This window comes from Rhinatrema bivittatum, chromosome 3, assembly GCF_901001135.1.
Source record: "Rhinatrema bivittatum chromosome 3, aRhiBiv1.1, whole genome shotgun sequence".
NCBI classification, from domain to species: Eukaryota; Metazoa; Chordata; class Amphibia; order Gymnophiona; family Rhinatrematidae; genus Rhinatrema; species Rhinatrema bivittatum.
Window position 1 is genome coordinate 522,331,617 of NC_042617.1, and position 27,735 is coordinate 522,359,351.

A 27,735-nucleotide genomic window follows, 5' to 3' on the forward strand; every position below is an offset into this window, starting at 1 on the left:
CTATAAGACATCTTCAAAGATTTGCTTCATTTTGTTATATAATCTAATAACATTTTTTTTTTTTTTTAAATCTCACATGATTTCATTAAATTGTACTATCTGCATGCAATAATGAGTTCCATAGAATTATTTTTTTGTTGTTGGTTCTTCTACAAAACAGGTACCGCATGGGCTGTAGCAGAACAAGCGTCTCCACACTGCGATACCAATGTCTCAGTCCTGCTCTGAAGAAGGTACCCTTAAGGGTGCAAAGGTAATTCAGTTTCTATACTCAGCAGGGATTTATTTATTCATTTATTTATTTATTTAGGCATTTTAGGGGCATCCTTTTTGAACGAATGGCAAAATGTGATGAATAAGGGCAATTTATTTCATTTGTGGGGCCCCAAAATGAATTGAGCGCCATCCAAATGAAACAAACCTTATTCATTGCATTCATTTAAAAAGATTGCATCAGGCTTACTGGATATGGACACTAAATTACCTTTGCACCCTTAAAGGTAGCATCTTCAGAGCTGTACATCAAAATGGTGCTGTCTACTGGGATGAATGCGCTGGAGTTAATTAACTCCAGTGAGATCTTGGTGGATGGCGTCAATTTACAAAGAAAAAAAAAAGAAAAGGAGTCGTCATTGGAGCTGAGAGGCCTGGGCTCCAGGCCTGGGCCTGACCCTTGACCAACACCCAGGTGTCAGAACCCAGTATCGGGCCTGGGTCCAGGCTGAGGCACTGGCATTGGGCCTTGATCCAAGCTCCGGCCTAGGCCAAGGCCCGGGCATCGGTACCCAGCTTCTAGGCTGGGCTGCGGCATCAGGCCTGGGTCTGGGCCAAGGCCCCAGCATCGGGAATCCAACTTCCGGGCCGGGCCTCAGTATCGGGCCTGGGTCAGGATTGAGGACCAGGAATCAGGCCTGGGCCCGGGCTGCGGCCTAGGATGATGCCCAGGCATCAGGACCTCCAGGCTTGGCCCAGTGTCGGGACCTGGCCTTTGGGCCAAGCCACGGCGTTGGGCCTGGACTCAGGCTCCAGCCTTGGCTGAGGCCAAGGCTTCAGCCTTGTGAAGGTCAAGGTAGAGGTTGTGGCGACCTACCACAGCTTCAGTCTGGGTCTAGGCCTCGCCGGTGGATCATCACCAGACCAGGTAATTGGGGGTAGAGGGGATCCTAGCCCCAGCATTTTTCTGAGTGGGAGGGATGGGTGGTGCAGACAGGAGGCCTTGGGAGACCCTGTTTTCTTTTTTTGGTTCATTTTTGGTTTTGTTTTTCTTTTTTTTTAAATGTTTGATTTATTTTCTCTACATGAATGAAATGAATCAAATATTCCACAAACTAAACTTTGTGGGAACATAACCTCCCGAAAATGAACCAAAAAACAAAAATGAATCTTTTATCCCTTCACCCCCTACCCAGTCAAATTTATGGCCCCTTTGCTAAAGCGGCCAACTTTGTATAATTAGCAATAGCCTTATTACAGTCGTGTCAATACCTGTCCACTCGAACTGGATGGAGACTGCACACTCGTTACACAAAGCCAATGAACAATTTTCAGTCATTATTGACATGGGAAAGACTGAAATCAGTCACTGGTGAAATGTAAAATATTCTTGCATTAAGCCAGATACACAATTTTATCAAACTAATAAATCTCCCATATGGCTATACTGTAAAATAAGCTTAGATAAATTCAAGCCCCAGTAACAATAATATTACATCAGGTACAATATGTAAGTACTGTAGATGATGACGATCTATTTGGGAACAAAGTGGCTTAATTATGCCTCTCTTTACCGCTGGGGTTTTATACTGGTGGAAATAAATGAGAGCTGTCAAACCTATGGGAAACAAAAATCAACAAAGGTTAATCAAGTGCAATAAGAGAATAACAGCATCAAACTCACAACTGAAAGGAGCCTTGCATTTTTAATCTGCAACTAATGGTCATGTAATGCATGTAAGAATTTTTGCCGCAGGCACAGCAAGCTTCAAAAACCATATAGCCTGCAAATGGCTAAAAGTATGCATGCTGTTCTACAATGTGAGGACTTCTCCTGGCATTCGGCGGAGGCTTTTGCATTTTTCACAATTAGGCAGGCTATTTTGCAGGGAAAAGGTACCCACAGGAAAAGGAGAGGCAAATCTCTTTAGGAACTTTTTCTCTCGGCAGTCTTCAAAGAGCTGGTATATGCTCATGTTTTCCCTTTCAGAACTAATGCAAAGTCTGCAGGAAAAAAATCCCCCTAGACTTTACAACTACTCGTAGGCTTTTGAAAATTGCCCAAAGTTCGATAAAAAAAAAAGAATATTTTAAAATAGAACTGTAGAGATGGAGGCCACCATCCTCTGGCAATTTAAAAAGACAAGGTAAACAACACACAGGGATATTATACAATAATTCTCTATCTTTCTGATAGCTACACACACACGGGGTAGATTATATAAATTTACGCACGCGCGTACTTTTGTTCGTGCTCCAGGCGCGAACAAAAGTACGCTGGATTTTATAAGATACGCGCGCAGCCGCACGTATCTTATAAAATCCGGGGTCGGCATGCGCAAGGGGGTTTACGCGCGCGCAAGGCCGGATTTACGCGCGCAGGGCTTTTAAAATCTGGCCCACAGAGAATAATTTATACATATAATGTTTAAATACAATATCTGTATGAATTTTATTAATATCACAAAATCTGAAACATCTAGAACATCCTATCTAGACAATTTAAAACTCTCTAATCACATAACACTTTCAAACTCACACATTCATACTACTTAAAAACCTATAGAACCTGTAAACATAGTGACAATACATACATTTATCAATACATATACTTATCAATGTATACAAATATCTTTATCCCCCAGTATTCTTCATTATTTCATCACAACTAATATCAATAATAACTCTATTTGGTATCAGCTCCCAACTTCTCGGTTAATCCAAAATTCTTAGCCAGATCTCCCAAATAGGACTTCTCTTCTAATTTCCTTTATGAAGAACAATCAAGTTCCTCCCGGTCCAACAAAGATTTTTGTTTCACCCCCTACCTGGGGCTTCCTCAGGGACTCGCCAATATAATAGTGTTCACTCTCCACACCTACTCCCAAACATAAAAACCACATTAACACCACCATAACTTTCAATTCTCGAAACCTCATTTTTTTCAATTTCGAATTATCGAACATAGAAGTAGGATTAAATCTTCCAAAGTTAATGCACCCTTAGTAGATCATTGGGTTGAGTGTGGACATACATTGGATGACATTAAATTCTTTGTCATCAAGAAGGTATATTTACCGAATGGGGGCGATCTGTCATCTATGTTGAGACAGATAGAGCAGCGCTTTATCTTTAAGCGGGGAACAGTTGTTCCCGGGGGTTTAAATGGCCCTATTGAATGGAGCACATTTTTTAATGTTAACTAGTGGTGTAGTCAGATGTTTGGTATCTGGGAGATAGTATTCTCAATGATTAAATTAAACATTGATTGACTGGTATATATAAAGTAAGAGGAAGTGATCTGACGTTATGACGTTCTTTAACATGTGATGCTTGCCGGTTCCGGTTGAATTGTGAGTATATCGTACAAGTAGGGGATTAGGGTAATTTACTTGATATTTAATATATAAATATGTATAGAAGTTTGATGGGTTTCATGGGTCTGCCTGTTTGGTTTTTAGATAAATAGATTGAAAACATAAAGTAAACGTTGAAAGTACGACGGATATTGATATGATGGATCGTTGAAGTAAAAAACTTTTGTGAGGAGGAATTGTTATTTGAAGGTTAGTATGGGTGATTTAAAAAAATGAGGTTTCGTGAATTGAAAGTTATGGTGGTGCTAATGTGGTTTTTATGTTTGGGAGTAGGTGTGGAGAGTGAACACTATTATATTGGTGAGTCCCTGAGGAAGCCCCGGATAGGGGGTGAAACAAAGATCTTTGTTGGATCCGGAGCAACTTGATCATTCTTCGTAAAGGAAATTAGAAGAGAAGTCCTATTTGGGAGATCTGGCTAAGAATTTTGGATTAACTGAGAAGTTGGGAGCTGATACCAAATAGAGTTGTTATTGATATTAGTTGTGATGAAATAGTGAAGAATACTGGGTGATAAAGATATTTGTATACATTGATAAGTATATGTATTGATAAATGTATGTTTTGTCACTATGTTTACAGGTGCTATAGGTTTTTAAGTAGTATGAATGTGTGCGTTTGAAAGTGTTGTGTGATTAGAGAGTTTTAAATTGTCTAGATAGGATGTTCTAGATGTTTCAGATTTTGTGATATTAATAAAATTCATACAAATATTGTATTTAAACATTGTATGTATAAATTATTCTCTGTGTGTGTGTAGTTAATTTAAAGAGACAGCCTACCCCACATTTGTTTTAATTAAAGAGAAAAGAAATAGAGAATGGACTGAGGTGCTATTGATATAATGCACATTTAGAGGGCAGTTCTGAATAGCCCTTATCCTTTGCACTGCACATGGGCACTTTTGCTCACGTACACTGCAATATGGGGTAGATTTTTAAAAAATATGTACGCATTCCGGCACGCACACATGAACGCGTGATTTTATAACAGGCGTGCACTGGCGCACGTTTGTTATAAAATTCTGGGTCGGCGTGCAGAAGGGGGCTTTCTGCATGGTGACGCATCGGGGCCTTCCCCAGTGCCCTCCCAGTCCGCTCCAATTAAGGAGCGGACTGGGAGGGAACTTCCCAACCCCCTACCCTAACCTCAATTCCCCTTCCCCTATCCTATCCTCCCCCTATCTCTATCCTAGCCCCCCCCCCCCCATTTTGTTTAACTCACATTTTGCTCCTGCAAAGTAGCAGGAGCAAGTTGCACGCGCCAGCACCCTGCCGGCGAGCGATCCCCCAGCACAGCAACAAATGGCCGCTGTACTGGGCGCCTCTAGCCCTGCCCCATACCACCCTCTTTTAAGGCCCCGGCACTTACATACGTACCAGGGTTTATGCACGCCTGGGTTTTTAAATCTGGCCTTTAATTTTTAAAGGCATGCCACATGCATCATTTCCCTTTGAAAATCTCCAGCTGCAAAGTGCAAGCAAAAAAAATGTGCAAATGCACTCTGCACCTGCTGTTTGTGTAGGCAGCCATGGGGTGGGGGTGGATGCTAAATGGTGCCTGTGCATTTGCAAAAGTCAAAACACATGCTGTTTTCCTCTACCAACCTAAACAGGCCCCCTGGGAATGCCTCTTTGGAACCCACCTAACAGCGCACGCGTGCTATGGAAACCTGCACAAACTTTAAGACAGGCAGAGGAAAGCTGCTTTTCAGATGACCCATTTCCCCCTACCCAATGATTGTGCCCATTTCCCCCTACCCAATGATTGTGCCTTTTCTTGAAAATGTGGTCAGAACACGTAGAACAGGCCATGTAAAACCACAACTCCAGTTCTACTTCTTCTACAATGCCGCACATACTGTCAGTGCAACGTGAAAATTCTAGAGCAATGATAATGTCCACATGAAGGATGTTAGACAATGAGGTCTGAGGTGTTTCATGATTTAGACCAGCATTTCCCAACCAGTGTGCCGTGGCACACTACCGTGCTGTGACTAAAGTGCAGGTGTATTGCAGCTGCAGTCTTTATTTTGCCTTTCCCTCTGGGCCTATGGGTTGACCTCCCACCAGCAGGGAGCGTCAGAGAGCAGCGCTTATCACAGCATTCTCTGCAATGGAAACTGCATGGGGCCCTCTAGTCTTGTGAGACCTGCTGACCCCGTGCAGTTCAGATTGCAGAGGGAAGCTGGCAAAGGAGGAAGAAGCAGCAATGGGTAAGCCTGCTCCCAAACTTCTGCTGTTCAAGGATTGGGGATGGGGTGGGGAAAGGAACAGCTGAATGTGCCACTGGGTGTCGTGGAGAGAGAAGGGAAGGTGATGACGCCAGGACATATGGGACAGGAAAGTTGATGATGTCAGGGGTTGAGGGAGAGGGAAGATGATGATGCTTCAAAGAGGTGAGGAGGAGAGCTGGAGGGACAGGGAAGACGATGATGCCAGGGAGTGAGGTTGAGGGAAGGTGATGCTGGGGCTAGAAGAGAAGGGAAGGAAAGGAAAGAGAAGGTGATGACAGGGGGTGGGGGAGATGGAAATTTATGATGACGATTTTTGTGGGGGAGAGAGAGGAAAGATTATGATGATGCCAGGAAGTGGGGGATAGAGCAGGTAATTCCAGGGGGTGGAGGAAAAGGGAAGAGGCGGTAATTGGCATGAGGGCAGAGTGGAGAGAGAGGGAAGTTAATGACTAAGCTAGGGATGAAGGATAGGGGTGGATGGATGGGGTGGAGGTAGAGGGATGGTGCTGATGCCAGGGAGTGAAAGCAGAGGGAAATTGATTATGACACCAGGGGGTGAGGGAGAGGGGTGGAGGGAGAGGGAAGGAGATGATGCTAAGTGGAGGGAGATGGAAGGTGAGGATGATGGGGGGTGAAAGGATAGGGAAGGTCATGATGATGTAAGTGGATGGAGGGAAGAGATTGTAGAAGGTGATGATAATACCTGTGGGTGGGGGGAGAGGAATGGAGGGAGATGGAAAGTGATGATGCCAGGGGGGGTTGGACAGAGGGGGAGGGGGTAGAAGGAAAGGGAAGGTGGTAATGATTCCAGGGGTGCGGAAGTGGAGAATAAAGGTGATGATGCCAGGAGGTGAGGGAGAGGACTGGAGGGGGAAGGTGATGGTGATGCAAGTGGCGGGGGGGAGGGGGGAAGAGATGGTGGGAGAGGGAAGATGATGATGCCTGGGGGTGGGGGAAAGAGATGGAGGGAAAGGGAAGGTGATGGCAGGGAGTGGGGGAGAGGGGTAGAAGGAAAAGCATAATGATGATAGCGGGGAGGTGCAGAAGTTAGGAAGGGAGAGAGAGGGTGATGATTCCAGTGAGTGAGCAAGAGGGGTACAGGGAAAGGGAAGGTGGTAATGATGATGCCATGGGGTGGGGTGGAGGTAGAAGGAAAGGGAAGATGGTGATGATGATGATGGTGGTGCCAGGTGTGAGAAGGGGGAGAGAGAAGGGGATGATAATTCCAGGGATTGGAGTAGGGATGGAGGGAGAAGGAAGGTGATGATAATGTGAGGGGAGGGGATGATAATTCCAGGGAGTGGAGTAGGGATGGAGGGAGAAGGAAGGTGATGATAATGTGAGGGGAGGGGAGGGAAAGGGTTGGTGGGAGAGGTTAGGTGTTGATGATGATGCCAAGGGGTGGAGGAGAAGGAAGGGAAGAAGAAGATGATGCCAGGGGAGAGGTGTGATTATGATGGTGGGGAAAGAGGGAAGGGAGAAGTTGATGATGCCAAGGGATGGGGCAGGAAGAAGTTGATGATGATGCCAATGGGATGGCGGGCGAGGGAAGAGAAGAGGAAGTGGTTGGTGTGCCACAACAAAGTGAGCCCTGTGTGTGATGCGAAACAAAAAAGGTTGGGAAGCACTGATCTAGATAGATAGGGCCTATGTGGTTTAAATGAATAAACAAGCAAGACATAACAAGAAGAGTAAAAGAAAGTGCAAAGTGATAACTAAGATCTGGAAAGGAAGAGAAAGAAAAGACGCAGATCACAGATAAGATAAACATAGACAACAAAACTGGTGAGGAAAGATCAGATGGCAACGCACATACAAATACAAATATTGCAGCATAGCAAGTAAAATAGAGACGGAGTTTCTCTGAACAGATGAGACATGAGCAGGCAAAGCAGGATAAGAGCAGCCAGTAAGCAAAAAGAATGAAAACTTACAAACAGATGAGGATGCACAAATCCTGATTAAATTATTTGCGCTTGTATTGACTAGAAGTGCTGAAGATCACATCCTACAGAATATCATTTGCCCTTAGGGAGAGACAGGGCAAGTCTAATACTAGAACGTTTTACAGTGTTACTAGAACAGGCAATCAAGTAAGAGTGTCAGGCACTGGAGACCAGAGGATATTCCACTGCAATATTCTGATATATGTAATTTATTTATTTATTTTATTTAGAGCTTTTCTATACCGGCATTCATGATACAATCACATCATGCTGGTTTACAGTTAACAAGGGGTGTAAACGGTTTGAACATTTAACAAGTGAAGAAGAGCAAAAAAGTTACAATAAAACAGGGGTGCTAGAACTGGGGGAAGAAGAAGGCCAAAGCTAGAGTAACGTAACAGTACGATGAGTAATTATTTACATAGTGCTGAGGGTCTCTCAATAGTTGTTGTGGTGCTTCAGTTAGGTTCGGGAAAGGCTTGTTTAAACAACCAAGTCTTAAGCCTTTTTCTAAATGTTAGTAAGCATGGTTCCTGTCTGAAATCAGGGGGAATGGCATTCCATATAGTTGGTCCCGCTGTAGAGAAAGCCCGGTCTCTGAATGCTAGATGATGTGTAGATTTAGTTTGGGGAACATGCAGTGATCCTCTGTAAGCTTCTCTGATGGGTCTGGATGAGGTATGTGGTCTGAGCGGGATTTGAAGATTAAGAGGGGCTTGGTTATGGATAGATTTGTGGATGATGGTGATGGACTTGTGAAGCAACATAAAAACCGTGAGTCGGAGATCTATGATGGTGCGTTTTGGCCAATGAGATGAAATAGAGGTTTCACTTTCATGTTCACTTATATCATTTTTTCTTCTAGAACTGTGCTACAGCTAGTCTTCCCCTTCCATAAAAGTCTCCAGTATTTCTCATTTCTCACAATTTTGCACTTTATCTACAATTCCTCTGAATTTTCCCCTTCCAATCTCACTGTCAGTTCCTAGAACTTTATCCTATGCTTTGTTGCCAACATACTTGCATTGGGCAGACCAATGATCATGTTCACTCATTTCAGGATTCCTGGTAACCTGATAATCTCTTGACTCTCAAATGGAATGAGTTGTAAGAAATGTATGTATGGGGTTTTTTTTCCATCCCCAATTTTTTCTGGTCCAATAGTTCCTCCTTTCTCTTTTTTCTTCCAGTTCAATCAGAACTAGTGCTGGGATTCTGGCACTATAAGCCTTCAATCACAACTATCCATGGATTTTTCCCCTCTCTTCAGTAGACTCACCCTCTCACTGTTACTAATCTGGCCACTGCAGCAAAGGTCCTGAATCTAGGAGCCATGCACCAGGGCTCTTTCTGGAACCCTGTATTATGGGCTCTAAATCCAGACAACAGACATAGCCCTTAATGATGTTCTTGACTGCCCCCCTCGGGACTGTGAACACTGCCTCTGCAGCAACACCCAGCTGATTCAGGGTGGTGCGACCGCGGCTTTTGGATCCTGATGCAGGCGGCCTATGGCTGGTGATAAGGGCACGGAGGTACAGTTGCTAGCCATGGGAGAGCGTGAGCCCCTGAACCACGGCACGACTCAGGGAGAAGCCCCAAGGCACACCGCAGGAGGTGAGAGCATGCAAGCCCGAGCAGAACAGGAACAAGACAGGACTGGAACTAAGGCAAGGAACAAGGCAGGATCAGCCCTCCACTGGACCTACACGCACCAATGAGACCCAGCAACACAATGCTGGTCTCAAGAGTAGCCCTCCGGCCACTCAGAAGCCCTTCTGGACCCGCCACTTGGGAACAAAGAGTGCGTGAGGCCAGACAGAGGCTGAGGGCAGGAACAAGACGAGGACTTGGAATTTAGAAGGACTCAGACGAGAACTTGGAACTTGGAGGGACTCAGATGAGGACTTGGAACTTGGAAAGTTCAGACAAGGACTTGGAACTTGGAAGGTGCAGGTGGGCACTGTCCCTCAGGGTGCCCTACACAGCCCCCCTTGGGCTAGTCACGGACCACTCTGTCTGCTTGCGTGCCCTACACAACTTAGGAAGGCTGGTCACGGACCACATGGGAGTGAGACAAGTGCCAGAAGGGAATCCAACCAAACGAGGCTGCAATGACCAGAAACAGGAACCGGATCTATTTGGATTTACCCTCGGGGTGGCCATCTGGAGGGCTCGGAACTTGGAAGACTCAGAAATTGGAACACTCGGAATTTGGAACACTCAGAACTTGGAACACCAGGACTTCAGAACATCTGGAACATCAGGACATCTGGAACTAGGACAAGACAACGAAGAAGCTCCGACGAGGAACGAGACCAGGAACATCAAAGACATGGAACGAAGAGCCATCTTAGACACATGAAGACTACGGAGGACCTGGACAGTTAAGGAAGAACATAGACAACCATGGATTCCAATCCAAAGGCCATGAGGATTAGGAACTGAGCCTGTTGATAGGGCTGAAGCAGGAAGTGAATAAAGGCTGGCTTCTGGTGGGGCCACGGGCTTTTCCTGCTGATGGCCCTTTAAATACAGAGAAGAGGCATGCGCCGGCACCTAGAGGGCCTGGGGGCAGGACCAAGGACAGCAGCATCCCTGCTGCATGGATGAAGAAGCAGGCCCCGACGGCGGCGCTAGGCCGCAAAGGAAGGTGGACCTGGAGGCGGTTTCCTGCCGCGAAGATGTGGACGTCCCGGGGCAGCACTAGGCTGCAAAGATCAAGGCAGTGGCGGCAGTTTCAAGGTCCTGGCAGTAGTGCTAGAGCCGCGAAGATCAAGGCAGCAGTGGTGGCGGCTTCCTGGCGCTTAGGAGGTCCGGCAGCAGCACTCAAGCCGCAAAGAGGAGGACCGACGGCAGCACTAGGGCCACGAGGAAGGTGTCAGCAGCATCCGGCCACGCAGGCAAGGCCCGGGGGAGAGGTCCGGCAGCGTCGGCAATAGTGGCGTTGAGTGGGGAGGCCTGCTCGTGGGATGAGCTCCGCGAGCAGGATCGTAACAGGGTGCATAAGGCCCAACTTGGGAACTGAACCAGGGGACCTTCCAGACAGTAAACTGCTGTCAAGCCCCCAGGCCAGCCTTCCATCCCAAATTCTACAAGAATCCCGCCAGAAATAATTCTATATAGGGATTTACTTAGAACACAAAAAACCAAAACCTGTGCATGCCATATTTCTGTTGGTAGTAGCGAGTTGAATAATCTGATTCCAACTGAAAACACAACTCATGCTTATCAAAGTAACATGCCAGTCTTCGTTATGCTATCAAGTGGGAGACCTACATTCAAGCCTCAGCTCACACTCTGGAGCCCATTTGGGACTCAGAACTGAAAACTCACTACTGTGGGCAACTATACAGCACAGGGCTGCTAAATACTCTTCAGGTGGTGAAACCTATTGTCTAAATACAGGGACACACCAGAATCAAATCTGAGGGTATTCATGCATTGCAGGTGACCATCTAGTACAGCGCTTCTCAACCGGTGTGTCGCGACACACTAGTGTGTCGCCAAACACCGGCAGGTGTGTCGCGTCTCCCGGTGTCCCACTGCCCAATTGTACTTTCCTTCTCCCTTTTTCCAGCCCCCGCGGTCCAATTGAAAGCTTCCTTTCTTCCTACCCCCACTGCCCAATGGGAAGCCTCCTTCATTTTGCCTTCCCCCGCGCAGGCCAATCGGAAGCCTCCTCCCTGCCACCTGCCAGTGGTAGTAGGAAGAAGGGAGGAAGCCTTTGATTGGCCGGTGAGGCAGGCATGGCACTGCCCGGGAGTGGGGCGGGAGGAATAGCAGTGTAGGACCCCGACGAAGCATGGCCGCTACGGGAGCCCATCCCCGTAGCGGTGAAGAGGAAAACCCGACCGCGACGAAGCAAGGCCGCTACGGGAGCCCATCCCCGTAGCGGTGAAGAGGAAAACCCGACCGCGACGGTGCAAGGCCGCTACGGGAGCCCAGCCCCGTAGCGGTGAAGAGGAAAACCCGACCGCGACGGTGCAAGGCCGCTACGGGAGCCCAGCCCCGTAGCGGTGAAGAGGAAGACCCGACCGCGACGGTGCAAGGCCGCTACGGGAGCCCAGCCCCGTAGCGGTGAAGAGGAAAACCCGACCGCGACGGTGCAAGGCCGCTACGGGAGCCCAGCCCCGTAGCGGTGAAGAGGAAAACCCGACCGCGACGGTGCAAGGCCGCTACGGGAGCCCAGCCCCGTAGCGGTGAAGAGGAAAACCTGACCGCGACGGTGCAAGGCCGCTACGGGAGCCCAGCCCCGTAGCGGTGAAGAGGAAAACCCGACCGCGACGGTGCAAGGCCGCTACGGGAGCCCAGCCCCGTAGTGGTGAAGAGAAAACCCGACCCCTAGCGACGAAGAGGAAACCCGACCTCTGACTGAGGCGCTCATCTCGGTGGCGCTGAAAAAAGAAGGCCCGCCGGATTAAAGCCACGGCGGAACCGGAGCCCATCCCTGCAATGAAGGAAGAAGTTATTTTTGGTGAGAGCTGGTGTGTCTGTGTGTGAATGGGGGCCTGGGTGAGAGCTTGTGTGTGAATGGGGGCCTGGGTGAGAGCTTATGTGTGAATGGGGGCCTGGGTGAGGGCCTGGGTGAGAGCTTGTGTCTGAGGGTGTGAATGAATGCCTGGGTGAGAGCTTGTGTCTGAGGGTGTGAATGAATGCCTGGGTGAGAGCTTGTGTCTGAGGGTGTGAATGAATGCCTGGGTGAGAGCTTGTGTCTGAGGGTGTGAATGAATGCCTGGGTGAGAGCTTGTGTCTATGGGTGTGAATGAATGCCTGGGTGAGAGCTTGTGTCTATGGGTGTGATTGGATGCATGGGTGAAAGCTTGTGTCTGTGGGTGTGAATGGATGTCTGGGTGAGAGCTTGTGTCTGTGGGTGTGAATGGGTGCCTGGGTGAGAGCTTGTGTCTGAGGGTGTGAATGGGTGCCTGGGTGAGAGCTTGTGTCTGAGGGTGTGAATGGGTGCCTGGGGGAGAGCTTGTGTCTGTGGGTGTGAATGGGTGCCTGGGGGAGAGCTTGTGTCTGTGGGTGTGAATGGGTACTTGGGTGAGAGCTTGTGTCTGTGGGTGTGAATGGGTACCTGGGTGAGAGCTTGTGTCATTGGGTGTGAATGGGTGCTTGGGTGAGAGCTTGTGTGTAGGGGTGTGAATGGAAGCCTGGGTGAGAGCTGGTGTGAATGGGTGTAAGAGCTTTTGTGTGTGATTGAGAGCTTGTATATAAGAGAACATGAGTGTGATTGAGAGAGCGAGACTGGTCAGGGAGGTGATGTGTTTCTGTGTGAGAGAGAAAAACTGGTCAGGAAGATGACTGGTGTGAAAGAGACCGAGACTGGTCGTGGGGTCTATTTGGGGGTGTGTATGTTGTGAGTGACTGGTTGTGGGTGCTAAGGAAGAAGATTGAGGACAGAGCTTCAGCAGCCCTTGCTGCTTCTGGTTAGTGCTATTGGCCTGGAAGGGAAAGGAGTAGGAGAGTTGCTGGAGAAGGTAAGTAAAGGTGGCTTTTTAAATTTATTTTTCTTGATTGACTGCCATTTTAATTATTAGGTATTATGCGATGTCTGCTGTTTTGAAATATTTTATTGATATTTGGACATGTTTTAATAATTTTTATGAGTATTTAATTGAATATTATTCTGTTCAGCAGCTGCTTTGTAACATTTTTGGTATAACTTTACAATGATTTCTGTGTGGGGCTCTGTAGCAGCTTGGCTTATTCTGTTTTCCCAATAGGAAATGTTTTAGTGTTTAGGGCCTGGTTTAATAGTTGTATTTCTTAGATAGGGTTGTTACTGTTTGCGTGTGTTCCATAATACAGGTGTAACTTTGTGCAGGTTAGTTTGTGTGCATTATTGCAAATCCTGAGTCTGTTAGGTGCTATATTTCTCTTTCCATTTTTCCAGGTTTGCACTGCATGCAGAGTGGCTTTTTTGGTTTTCCATTCCAGTTTCTGCCTCCATATTTATAATGTGAGGTCTTTCTGTACTTGGTGAAGGTCAGTTCTGGGTGTGTGACCAAACTGAGGTGTTTTACTAGCATGTAGGCATTTGTATCAATCTTATTTGATGTGTTTTCTCAATAGGATATGCATTAGTGGTAAATTACTGTCTTTTCATAAGGAAGGCTATTGTGCCTGGTAGTAAAGGGAGTTTGTTTTGCTTTTACTGAGATGTCATCAGAACCAGAATATCTTTTTTTTGTATGGTGAGTTGTACAGGTTATGCCCTAGATCTGCTCTGCACTCATTGCTGAGGGTTGAGGGGATTCCTGTGGATGCAGAGTGCATGTTTACACTTAGCCCCGTGATGGTCACATGTTCAGTGTGTCACGCATATGAGAACCATTTGTCAGGTGTGTCCCGGCCAAAAAAAGGTTGAGAACCACTGATCTAGTACTTGATCAGAAGAAAGGAAGAAAAAAAACTATAGAAAACAAGGCGACCATGCATAACAGTTCCCTAGTGAAAGCCTGATGCGCCAAAGAAAGGAGAAAATCAGTTGAAGCCAATGATACAGCATTGAGTTAAGGTGGGATAACTAGGAATGGCAAGTGGTTATAAACTGCCGAGCAGGGGATTCCTATACTAAACAGCTACCATTTAGTGACATCAGTCAGCGTGGCAGATGGAGCGGCTCTGATTTATAGATACCCCCCTGAACTGCTACATGGAAGAGGACACACGGATTGCAGCAGGAGTTAAAAGAAAAGGATCACCCTAAACAGTGAGGGTAAGTAAAAAAAAATGGGGGCAAGGAGAAAGAAGACAAAGACATGAACAGCAAACTGACAGTATCGCACATACTGCAGGGGCCCAGCTTGCTAATATGGAAAGGGTTGAATGTCAGCCAAATTGTGTGTTTCAGCCATTTGGTCTATAAAGTTAACAACATTTCCTGGCCAGCAGCTAAATTCAGTGACCCAAATAACAATGAAATTGCAAACATGTAAGTGGAAATCACTGTATTTTGGTGTTTCCATTTTATAAATGCATTATTTCTAATCAGAAAACAGGATTGTTACTTAGTAATTTTCATCTGCAGGAGAGCAAATAACATCTCTTTTCTTCTTCTCCTGATACTTCTCTTTCCTGAACACAAGTTGCCCCTTGAAGATCTCCTTCACCCGCTGTTTATCCTCTTTTCCCCTCTCGCTGTACCCCTTCTTCAGCATGCTGACCTCCAGAGACAGGCTGGGAAATTGAAATGAATCTTCATTCCCTGCCTGCCAGCTCAGGACAGCAGGATCAGGAAAATACCGCTGAGCAATCAGATTTCTAAACAGACCTGGTCTCAAAAATTGAAGGTCTCAATCAGCACAGTAAATTGAATCCCTGCTTTGATACATGAAGCCCTCTTCCGTACCTTAGCAAGGGGTGAAGATCTCAGCCTTGTGGCCTATCTGCTGAGCAGCGCCATTAAAACACTGCAATATTTTGTTTCTGTGACATTATCCCTGTGTCACACTGCCAACCACGTCAAAATGTAACAAAAAAAAGGGCATTTCTGCTGCCGGTTTCTGTTCAAAATTGCCCTAAATAGACCTTAAAACTGAAGGGCATTGCCACACTGGTTCAGATACTCACAGGTACCGTGGAGCAATGAATCTCTCCTCTTCCTTCACCGGCAATATGAAATATGGGACTTCATGGATGGTGCCAGTTCTGTCGCGGTACTGGTCACGGTGTTTCTGAGATTGCTATGGCACAAACACGTTAGATGTCAGTAAACAGAACAATCAACAAAATAAATGCACCTCTTTGCCCTACCCAGTTTATATTTCATATCTAAAACAAAATAAACATTTGACCTTTTGGAAAGCTGTTCATCATACCCAGTCAACAACAACAATAGGCGTGTAACCCTTATCCCTTCTCTCTAGCTAGATAGGAGGTTGTTTTCTTTCAGTTGTCAGTCGGCATCAGCAAGCACAGGGTTAACGTGTCAGTTTGAGGAATTATTTCCTGATCCCGAGCCAATCAGAAAAAGGTAAGTAAGCCAGAGAGATTTGACCTTGGAGAGCATGCTCCATGCAGCTTGTGGGGATGGGGGGACAGCTGCAGACTGAGTTGCACCCCTGCACTGAGAAAGCAGTGAGATTCTGCAAGCAGCAACAACTGTGCTCACCCAGCTCCTGGTGAAGCCATCGCTCCCAGGAGGATTATGAAGCTCTCGCTGTAGAGTGTTCTCATCCCAGTGAAATAAGATCCAAGCTGGGCAAAATGGGAACAGTGAAGGAAAGAACCGGCAGGATTCCAGAGGTCTCTAAATAGTTTATTTGAAGCTGGAGTAGGACATTTAAATGATTTTTCTATTGAAGTGAGAACCATGATCCTAAAGCTCCAAGGGAAGCCAGGAACCGGATAAGGCTTTGGATTTTTAGATTTCATTATATGATTTACCAAATCCAGGCTCAAGGCAAGTTACAATCAGGTACAGTGGGTAGTTACCTGCCCAAGAAGATTTACAAACTAAGAGGTAGATTTACTAAACTGTGGCATTTTCCATAGGGAAAAATATTGCCGGATTTAGTAATCCGTGATACTCAGCACCATGGGATTTTCCCACCAGGCCCCACAGATTTCGGCACTACCCTGGGAGGGGTCGAAGTCTGCATGCTGCTCAGGCCTTTTATGGAAAGGGCCCGGGAGCACAGGAACATGTGTTAGCATCCTGATGCACTCAGGAAAAGTTAGCTACACTTCTTGAGGGGTAGATGAGTTTACATAAAATAATATGGCTTGTTGACTTCACAGCAAGCTGTTATTCTATTACCAAATTAATGAGCTGATTTGCCTGCATTTAAAATGCAAATCATCTTATATTAATAGCCACATTGCACTGGGTGGGGAGAGTGGATAACATGTTGACCACACACAATAAAGCCTTAATGCAGTTTAAGAAATCTTTCCTTAAGTTTGTATCTGAGGCATTGGAGCGTTAAGTGACTTGCCAAAGGTGCATCAGTGGGATTTAAGCCCTGGTTTTCCTGGCTCACAGCCCACAGTTTGAACCACTAGGCATCTCCTCCACTTCATGCTAGAAGGAGGAGGGAATGGGGAGATCTCTAACCTCATAAAGGCAGGGAGAAGTAGAACCCTGGAATCCTTAAACCAAGTTATGAGACTGCTCTGGAGTGTGGAATAAAGCAAAATCTGAGCTGTGCATGCGGGAACTAATCATCTGAACCCAAAAGCTCAGCACGGCTTTCCTCAACCTCCACCTACTCAATCGTTCCTACAGAGGAACCTGTGAATAGTTTTTATGTAGTTGGGATCACACCCTGACGAACAGCATTTAGTGTTCCGGCAGAGAAGACTTAGTTACCCTTCCCTTTGAGTGCTTTTACACATAGTCTACTGCCCCGTTAGATCAACCACCCTTAAAGAGTCCTTAAACCATCAAGATATAATACTCCTAAGTATCAGTTACATTACTAAGTAAAACTTGTTGTTGTTTCTATTATGCGAATGTGGGTGAGCATGAGAGGTTTCACTTGTGGCCCTTGTACCTTCAGTCACCCTGCAGGTAAATTGCCTTACATTCCTACTACTGCATCTTATCTAAAGCAGCAGAGGGCCCTCAATATCATTCTTTCCCTCTATTGAAAATAATTTTCTGGGTAACTTTAACAGGACAGGTTAACATTTCAGAGTGAGCCCCCCCATCTTCTCTCTTGGCTCAAGTACCCAGAAGCAGGTTACACTTGGTCTCCAAAATCCTGCCAAGAGTGGTAGTCACAATGTTACACTCTGTTATATAGACCATCTGGGTTTGATCCCTGACTCAAGTTTAATTTATTTAAAATCATTTCTCTTCACCCTACCCAGGTTCCTGTTCCACTTCAATACAGCGTAGGCTCGGGGCACTATGAAAGTAGCTCTTAAGGTCCTTGGAAGAAACACCAGAGGTTGTCCTTGAAATCATATGTGACCAAGCTCCTTTGTTTCAGATTCCAATGAGAATCTTAAGTCTGCTCCGTGAGTATCTGAAGACCACTACAGCTTTTGGCTGTTAGTCTGGGGAAGCCCTAGTGGGGGAAGACAAAGGCAAAGGTTGCAAATAAAGGTCCTATGGTTGCTAGCTCTGCAGGAACCAGAGACTGAAAAACAGGTCACACACGGTGCTGTGTGGGGTTGAAGTGGGAAATTCTAATCTGAACTGAAGCGATAAGACTCCTGATTAAAGGAAGAAAATCCTGCAGCTCCACTGAGCAGAGCAGAAGCAGCGGAAAAGTGACTTCAGGGTGAAGGCTCCTAAACCAGTGGGCTGCAGCTGGCTCACCTTATAAAACTCATTCAGTTCTTCCATCCGGTCAAAATCCACATTGTACCTGTACCAGTTTGGGGTGTGCAGCCATCGATCCCAGCCCCGTGACCTGTTAGTGATAACAAGGTCAGGGTTGTTGGAGTAAGGGGTAGGAAACTGACCCCCCTTGCAGTATGGGCTTTGGCTGCAATTCAGAGCAGCGGAGCGAAAATCTTGAAAGTATTTCACGCCGGCGTTCCCCAAGGTATTGCCATAAGTATATAATCTGTTGGGGATGTACCCACGGTATCTGTAAAACACACAAAAAAAAGAAACATACAGTACCTTGCACTTCATGGGCATTTTTTTTTTTTTTTTTGCCTTTGCTATATATTTACAACGGGTTATTTTTTCATTTCAGTCCAGGAAAGGAGAAATCAATCAGGAATTGCTCCAGTGACTCATTCAACCAGTCTGAAAATGTGGCCCAGCCTTTACCAAACCCAATGAAATGAATTGACACATCAGAGACCTTCCAGCAACAGGCGTTCTATTAGAAACAACCCCCGATGGATCCTCGAGGATTTGTCATGCCGGGAACTGGCAGTGCTCTTTTTTTTTTTTTTAGGAGAGGGGTTAAGGAATAAATAAAAGTAATATTTAACGCCTGCCATTCATGCATGATGCAGCATGCTTACAGGCAAACCGTACTGGCTTATCAGATAAGGGTATTGCAGGTTTTCTGTCTAATGTGGCTGTTTGATCCGATTTAGCAGTCATTTCCCTTGATGATAGTTTGCTGCTGCTGCTGGGGGATTGTTTAAGACTGCAGAAAAGTGTATTAAAGCTGGCTTGAAATGCAGATGAATCTGGATGTCAATCAGAGTGTGAAACATTTAATTCGTTAGTGGCAGGAGCCATCCTAACATTTTGTTCGTTTTAAGAAAACTGGCAGCCCTTTTGTTAACTGTGTCTAGACCTAATACTTGCAACTAATTGCCTGCTTTTCCCATTAGAAAGCAAAAGATTCATTCTTTGAAATGCGCGGCTGTGATTTTGACAACAATTCTGTTCCAGGGTGTCTTTCTGATATAAAAGCCATTTGCTAGAGCACTGGGCGCAGCCTTTGAGGAACTAAATCTGTGCCACCAAATTCCCTATAATCTCTTTCCCTGCTTTTCTTTCACAGATTTCATTTCAGGCTCCTTCATCAATTACAACTTTCTCGCGTTAAAGCGGCCTCCTTTCTTTAATTCATCCTACCTACTGCCCCTCCGATTTAGTTCTTTCTATCTTGGCACCACACTGGGGACTGCATTTCTCAGTGTCTGAGACAGAACTGGGGATGACGTTCCACACCGGCTCTAACTATGCAAGAAAAAGGCTGCTCAGAAACAATGTCCATGACTAGGGTTCTCTCTGAAACATTTCCAGACCCCCAAATGTCACATTTGGTGAAAGGTTTCCTCCTCCTCAATGTATTCTCACCTGCCCCGCTGTATATAAGTTATAATGTATAACCTGCTGTAAATAAGTTTGATTGTATAACCTGTTCTAAACTCGCACACCTCTGCAGTCCTTCTGCTGTAAATATCTCCCTCTATAAATACCTCCTCCACTTTTGTAGTTACTCTCCTCTATCTTCTCAGCTGCTCTACTTTCCTCCCCACTCCCGCCCCTTTTTCGCACCTGCTCCTCTTTTACCCTCTCCCTGTTTTTTGTATTTTCCTCCTTTCTCAAGTTTTATTGTAAACTGGCGTGATGTGCCACACGAACACCGGTATATTAAAAGCTGTTAAATAAATAAATAAATAAATAAATAAATAAAATACCCAAAATCTTCTCAGTCATGGCTTTGTGATCTTAACTGAAAGCCCCTTGTTTCGCAATCTGTGTCCTGTCTGTCTGTCTTGACTAGATTGTAATTTGAAAGGAGTAGGGACGGTCCATTAAGGGGGTAATTTTCAAAAGCACTTAGTCTGCTTTTTTTTTTTTTTTTTTTTGGTATTTCACAGTGGATTACATCCAGGTACTGAAGTTATTTCCCTATCCCCAAAGGGCTTATACTCTAAGTTACTCACATAAAATGTGGTTTTACGCGCGTAAATGGGCTTTTTGAAAATCAGGCCGGGTTTGTATGTGGAAAAGAGGCATTCACACGGGCAGAAGAGCACCGAGGAAATCATTTATGCGCTTACTTTTGATTTTGAAAAGTATACACTTTAATGTTTGCGTGAACATTTACACTTACTCCCTAGCCAGTGTAAGTGTGCCCTCTTATGCCATTTTTAATTACATGAGCTCATGCCACATTTTAAAGCAGACTTACCCATATAAATCAGCTTTGAAATTTTGGGCTCAAGCCTACACATGGACTTCAGTCCTAAGCACCCCATTATCAAATTGGGCTCTGTTATGTGCTAAAGAAATCATGATGATAATAATAAGAGTGCTGAAGTTCTACTGGTGTGAAAGTTCACTGCCATCATCAAACAGCACAGTCTTTTGTACCGCATGTTGATGATTTTCTAAACAAATAGTGTGTAACAGACACGGGATGTGTGAGTCCTTAGTGCTACGGTGCACTTGACGCAGCCTTGAGGGCGAGCTCCCGAGGCCCCCGCCAGCAGCTGGTGAACGCGCCCTGTAGCAGGACAGTCACCTCCTCTGCAGGTTGGGCTCTTGGATTCTAGCAGCTGGCAGGACTTAGGTGGGTCCCTGGGGCAGCGATGGTGAATAGAGTCCAGAGACACACCAGAGACAAGGTAGACAGCGGGCTTAGGGAAGTCAGAGGAGAGCCAAGGTCGGGGCAGGCAGCAAGCATGAGTAGTCAGGTCCAGGAGAGAGGTCAGGTCTGAAACAGCAAACTGAGGGAGCCTTGGGCACACAGGAGACACTGAGGACAGGAACAAGGAAGAGAGGCTGGATGAGGCTGAACTGGGTAACGAGACAAGGCCAGACAAGGCAAGGCTGGAAGAAGGAACAAGGAATAGGAACGCTGGCAACATGTACTGCAGGGAATGAAGGAGACCCGTTGCTGAGATGAGGTCTCGCTGTCCGAAAGGCTCTTTTAAGGGCTGAAGCCTACGACGCCATCCAAGTGCCCCATGGCCTGTTTCCCACCATGTGCCCTTTAAATCTGGGCAGCTAGTGTGTGCACCTAAAGAGATCAGGGTTGGTGCAAGGATGACAGCCATGTGAATGAGGCCTGCTGTTGCGGTGTTTGGGGGGGGGGGGGGGGGAAATGCGCCGGCTCGCGGGGACATCCTGAGATCTGCTAATAAGGCTCTACTAACTGTCCCCTCTGTCAACACAGGTTGCCTCACGCAAGTAAGGGAAAGAGCACTGTCACTGGTTGGCCCCGTGCTATGGAACACCATGCCACTCGAAATTAGGCAGCAGAGAAATCTGAAACTATTCAAAACTAATCTGAAAACCTGGCTCTTTAAACAAGCTTTTTATAAAGAGAAGGAGAAAAACAGTTGATTGACAAGGACGCACCAAACTAGAAGTTATTACTTGTAACCTACAAATGCACATTAATGTTAAAATCAAACCTCCTAATATGTCCCCATCAGACAAGCGTAACCTACACACATAGTTTATATTGTAATGAATTGTTACTGTACTATGATGGCACATGATTAATTTGTAATTTATACCACTCATATTTTCATTATCGTGCCTTGCTGTAAACCGTTGTGATGGTTATCTAACTTAACGACGGAATAGAAGAGTTTTTAAATTAAATAAATAAATAAATGGTGCACCAGACTCTGCTTTTTCATATTTGCACGTTACACATTTTCCCAGAAGGAAGCAAGTTTATAAAGTCCTATGTTGATGACCTGGCAGGAACTAGCAGAACATCACCACTGCCTGCATGTAATTTTCCCCAATTTAAATAAAATGTTCAGTTCTGCTATCCATTGTGCAAAACCTGAATAGCAAAATACCACTGCTTCTTACCAACTGTGCGCTCTCCATACACACTAACCTGCACACATCTGCAGAGAGACATGGAAGACAGTCAGATCTCTATATTATTTTAGCTGGTGATATTATTCAGACCCTTCCCTGGTTGTGTGCCCAGCACCTGCTCAGTTTTATTTATGATTCAGCCTAAAGAATAGTATATTATCAACAAGCTGTGAGAGCTACACTGTGTCAGGGAGCTAGGGAAATGTTATGAGAGGCTGAGGCAGGGAATGTCATGAAAAACTGAGCCATTATACCAAGCTGTACTAGGAAGATATACATATAAATTGTAAACCATAAAACAAGAAAGACCAGGTAGCATTCTTTGAACTTTACCCTGTACTGGGGAATCATGATCAGTACCTGGGATCACATACGTTCCCAACTGGTGAAAGAACGTGAGCATTATTACCGAGCGTTGCGCTGAATATTTTGTGTGGCTGTACTGCCTGCAAACATCTTTTGTGCATTCGATTTGTGTAATTGTTACCATCTTTCAAGTGTTGTATCCATGAAATAAATATTGCCTTTAATATCTTATCTAGTAAAGTTCTCTCTTATATTCTACATTGGAATGCAGTCTCTTTCTTCTTGTCTTTCTCATTTGGTAAGCTGGCCTTAAAGCACTCCATTTCAGAAGAACATCCACACACATTCACAAATTCCTTTACTATATAATTAATAGGAAGAAGGCTATTTCCTGAAACCATTTGATTTTGTGTGATGTGAATTGTTGGGGTCCCTTTAGACAGGCCACATGCAAAGGAATAGTACTGCATGAGTGCAGAAAGGTGTTTCAAATGCCTATCCGTAGAAATCCTTATGTAGCCAAAAAAGAAGCTACAACTTTTTAAAAAAAATTATAAAGGTCAACAAATAACTAAAGTAAAATCTCCTCTCCTTATCAGTATATCATTTTAACTCAATACACTGTAAGGATTAAATTTTCAAAAGCGTATACCCCGGGAGCTGTATGTGCAAAAGTATACGCGGAATCAATTGTGCATACTTGAAAGAGGTGATCCCAGGGGTGGCTTTACACATGTAGTCTCTAAAATCAAAAGTATGCGTGTAAATTAATGTACACATGAACATTTACACTTCCTCCCATGCATGTATGTGCCATGCGAGGGTTTGCATGTACCCGCTAATTTTCAGGGCTGATATATGCGCGTAAGTCTGCTGTGAAAATTATGGCATGCACTTGTAGTACAACATAAACCTAAAACAAAAATACAAAACAATTCAATATCAAAACAACCACATGTGCATACATCACCAACATGTATAATACATTACTCAATATAATCACAACTGCAAGGGACATTATCTCTCCTCCTTCCGTTTACCATCACATGCCCTCCTTTCAATCCTCTGCTGCATTCCCTCTCTCCCTTCCTGTCCTGTGTTACATTGACTGGTTTGATGAATTCCCATTTGATTTACTGGAATGTACAACTTGACAGATGCTCTTGTCAACAGTCCAATATACACAGGCTTGAAATGACAGAAGATCCACTGTAAGCACTCCTGAGAGAGCTCTCGTAGAAGAAAACACAAACACATCCTAACACAGCTATCAATCCTATTAAATTCCCTGCAGAAATGTTACAGTAAAGCGCCCTTATGGGCTGTTAATGTTCAGCTCCTTCTCATCTTTTGGGTTTTTACAGCCTGATTCTCCGGGGAATTTGCAAGGAACTAAGTGCTCTGTAATTGTTGAGGTCCTGTCTGTGACTGTACTCACTGACAAGTTTTCTTTTTCTGTAAAAAGTAGCATACCTGGAAAGAGCAGAACAGGTTACACAGCAGCCAAAGCTCTTGGCCAGTTAGACTGCTACACTGCAGTGCTGCCGGCATTCCCTCTATTATGCTTAAGACCTCTATAAAAGAAAGCTACATTTCATTTCTTTGGCTGAAAAAACTACTACCATATATTTTTCCTTTAAAGATGTTTTTCTGCTTAAAAACAGTAGTCGTGAAAATAAACATTTTATAACAGCATTAAAGAAGTTGAAAAGCTGCATTTCCTTTGGGCCATACAGGAGTCCATGGCGTTCTTTCCCCATGGCAATTTATTCCAGATGCTAGCGCGGTCTTCCCTCTCTCTTTCTCAACAGCCAAGTACTGTGACTCTTCTGGCCGTCCTACCCGTTTGTCTGCAGCCGAATCTGACTTGCATGTGAGCCCCCCTGTCCTGTGACTGCAGAAATTCGCCGCTGCCTTCTAGCAGGCCCTGCTGACACGTCTCTCTACAGTTTGCGTCAGGCGCGCCTCAGCTGCTGTCTTTTTCTCGTGCTGCCACAATGCCCCATTCGGCCGCTCTTCCCATAGGCACCTATAGCCAGAATTAGCTTCAGGTGTCAGGTCTGGTTTCTGCCCCACCACAGTACCGGCTTCTGACGCACAGTGGAGGCAAAGGAGGACCAGTGGGCTTGAGGAGGTGCTGCGGCTCTGCTTTTCCTCCTGCTGGCCCAATCAGCATCAGAGGGGGGAGGGGGTTTCAAAGGCACTGTAGGCCAGCCACCACCTGGCTCAGCCCCCTGGCTCCCCATGGCAATTTTGTAGGGATCAGCCAATTCTGCAGCAAGGACAGAAATTTGCATCCCTTCCTACGGCCATAACATTGTGCAAGACCAGCGGCCCTGAATATTGTCTCATTTGTTGCGCTGCTGATTTTGGCACTTGCTGCAACAATAAAAACTTTTCCCTACTTCTTGTTGTGGTATGTGAGGCACAATAAGCCAAGCTCTGCTCCTGCTGGATCATCAGGATCACAATCATTATATCCAATATCCACATGATAACATTTCGTTATGCATCCTCAGCATGTGGCATTTAAATTGAACAACTCATCTGACCATTTTAAGGTATTACTACTGACAAAAAAATAAATTAATCAGCAAACGCTAACAAAGAAAATTTGAATAGGCTATCCAGGTTTCATCCTGAACTTTAGAAGATCCTGAGAGGAAATCTGTGCTTGGGTTTGGCCCTTCTTGGTTTTGAAATGATATCCCAGGCATTACAGGGATTTTTGGTACTACTTCTTTTACAGGAATTAGGGAAATGCAGAGGCAACATTTTTGTTTCGGTTTGTATATTAATGTTCTGTGTTACCTCCATTCGTTTGGTTCGTTTGAAACAAAAAATGTTTTTGTTTATTCGTTTCATTTGATTTTTCATTTCTCATTAAAGACAATGAGGGAAGAAATACAAACTCTTTTGAGATTCAAAATTGGATTTTTCTAATCAATTCTAATGAAACTAGGTATCATCAGAAGGGGGAAGAGAACTCCAAGGCACCAAGACTGTGGCAAAATGGCACCAACAGTGGCAGGAGTAGCCTAAGGCACAGCAAGGGGAAAAAGGTAATCAGCAATGGCAGGAGTTCTCCAAGGCATCGTCAGAGGAGCAAAGCAGCAGCAAGAGTGGTGAGAATATCCCAAGGCTTCAAAAGAGGGTAACAAAGGCAGCACGAGAATATGAAAGTGGCACCAAGAGTGGTATGAACATTCTAAGGTACCTTGAAGGGGGAACAAAGCAGCCAACAAAAGTGGCAGAAAAAAAAACTCAGACACTGACAAAGGGACAAAGCCGCACGAAGAGTGGCATGAAGACACCAAAGCACCATGAGTGTTTCAAAGCAGCCACCCACAGTGGCAAGAACACCATGAGACATAGAGTCTGGGGTATGGCAGCAGGGCTGAGTGGCAGGAAGACCTCCCCCCAAGGAGTAGCATAAGGGTTATGGCAGCAAGAAAAAGTGGTAGTAAGACTCTTCAGGGACATGGCTGGCAGCAAGTCATAGTGGCAGCAAGACCCCTAACGTGTAGCATCAGGAGCAAGGCACAGTAGCAGCAAGACCCCAAGGTGTATCTAAGGGGATCAGCAGCAAGGAAGAGTGGCAGAAAGAACCCCCTCTTTAAGGAGTAGCATAAGGCGTATAGAAGCAAGGAAGAGTGACAGGGCATGGAATGAAGCAAGGCAGAATGGCAGCAAGACCTCCAATGTATAGAGTCTGTGGTATGCAGTAAGGCCATGTGGAAACAAGACTCCCAAACTATAGCATAAGTGGAATAGCAGATAGGAAGAGCGGCAGCAAGCCCCCAAGGAGTAGCATAAGGGGTACAGAGGCAAGACAGAGTAGCAGTAAGAACCTCAAGAGCAGCATCAGGGGCATGGCAGCTAGGCAGACTGGCAACATGACCACCATAACCACCAAGTGTAACATAAGAAGTATTGCAGCAAGGTAGAGTGGCATCAAGACTCCTAAGATGTAGAGTCTGGTATATGGCAGAAGGCGAGAGGTAGCAAGACCCCCAAGATTATCATCAGGAGTAGGGCAGCTTCACCTTAATTGGTCCTCCATCCTGTCTACTTGTCCTCTTCTTCTGCTTCGGCTCTGTCATGGCTACTACCTCACTCAAGAATTTCTTGGTTGCTATACTTACCAGTCTCACTGCAGCACTTTTCAATGGGTCATAGATTTGAATGGAAAACATAAACAAACGAAACAAGACATTTTGTTTAAATTGAGGGCACCTTCCACTTGTTTCAGGGGTCCAGAAATGAAATGAAAATAGTTTAATTTGTTGCACTTTACCTATTTGTTTGAAACAAATGTACATCCCTTACAGAAAATCAGCTCTTAAAGCACCTTGGTGCATTTAGATCAGGGAGCCTAAAAGCCAGGACTGGTCTAAAGTCTCTCTTCACTAATCGGGTCACTTGTTCTTCCTTTCTAGACAAAGGATGCTGAACAAGTAAGCACAGTGGCTATCAAGGTGAGACGTATCAGGAATGAAATTTGAAGGGTCCCATTTCAGAGCTACTTTTTGCCTCTTTTAATGAATCCTAGGAACAGGAAACTTGGAGGCCAGTATTCATCACCACTTAGACAGATAAGTTCTGAATTATCCAGCTAAGTGGCATGGTTTAAATATTCATCTAACTGAATAAATACTTATCCAGCTACATATTTTTCCATTAATGTGGTGGGAGGAGAATGGGCGAAACAGGGAGCAGCTGAGTTAACCGGATACGTTTTCTGGCTAACTCTTGTCAGCCTTTACACCTGTCCTAAAGTTAGTCAGCCGCCATGCAGAATGTATCTGGCTAGCATAAAGTTAGCCAGATAGGTTTATATGGCTAACTAGCTGAGCCAAAGAGCGGCTAAATATGGACCTCTCGGCTTATAGTATAAAGCTAGAAATCAAATGAAAATAAAAATTAAATAATCAGAATAGTGTAACAAAGTATCTTGCATGATGGAATCTGATTGGTTCATGAAAGGTGTGTGACATCAGGTCATAAGGGACCAATTGGTTTCAGAGAGTGCAAAGTACTTTGTCTATTTCTTGCCAAGGAACTGGTTTTCAGTTTCATAAAGGGATTGAAAAGGAACAGCTTAATGGATTTCAAACGTAATAGCTTAACAGTTAAAAGTTTAATTGACAGAGGCTCTGTTCAAATTCTGAAAGCGTAACTTTGTAATATCATGCGCACCTTTAATTGTTTATTTTTACATCTTTTAGATACGATTCCAAGTTTGCGGGCTGTCCCCACAAACTGCTGCACTCACCTCCCCATTCGGGCCATCACCCTGAGCTCCCAATGCAGAGGGTCCCTGCTGCCTCTCTGCATGGCGGGATGCTGTGCTCTGACGCAGCAAGACAGCACCAGCTTGTCAAGTGGCAGGTCACCACCAGCTCCATCCTGCCTTGCTCCCGTTTAGGTGAGCACACA

General features: G+C 45.2%; 1 protein-coding gene across 2 annotated transcripts in view; it reads right to left on the reverse strand.

Moving 5' to 3' along the window:
* Positions 1 to 27,735, reverse strand: part of FAM166C (family with sequence similarity 166 member C) — an 85,193-nt gene that overhangs the window by 40,754 nt on the left and 16,704 nt on the right. Inside the window, exons 2-4 of one of the 2 annotated variants that reach the window (XM_029596246.1) lie at positions 18,046 to 18,319; positions 15,348 to 15,460; positions 295 to 1,831 (exon numbers count right to left, since the gene is read on the reverse strand). In XM_029596246.1, coding sequence (XP_029452106.1) covers positions 1,798 to 1,831; positions 15,348 to 15,460; positions 18,046 to 18,319 — 421 coding nt within the window. In that variant the 3' untranslated portion in view covers positions 295 to 1,797. Of the gene's footprint in view, positions 1 to 294; positions 1,832 to 15,347; positions 15,461 to 18,045; positions 18,320 to 27,735 lie in introns of those variants that run through there. The other variant, XM_029596245.1, reaches the window with a different exon arrangement.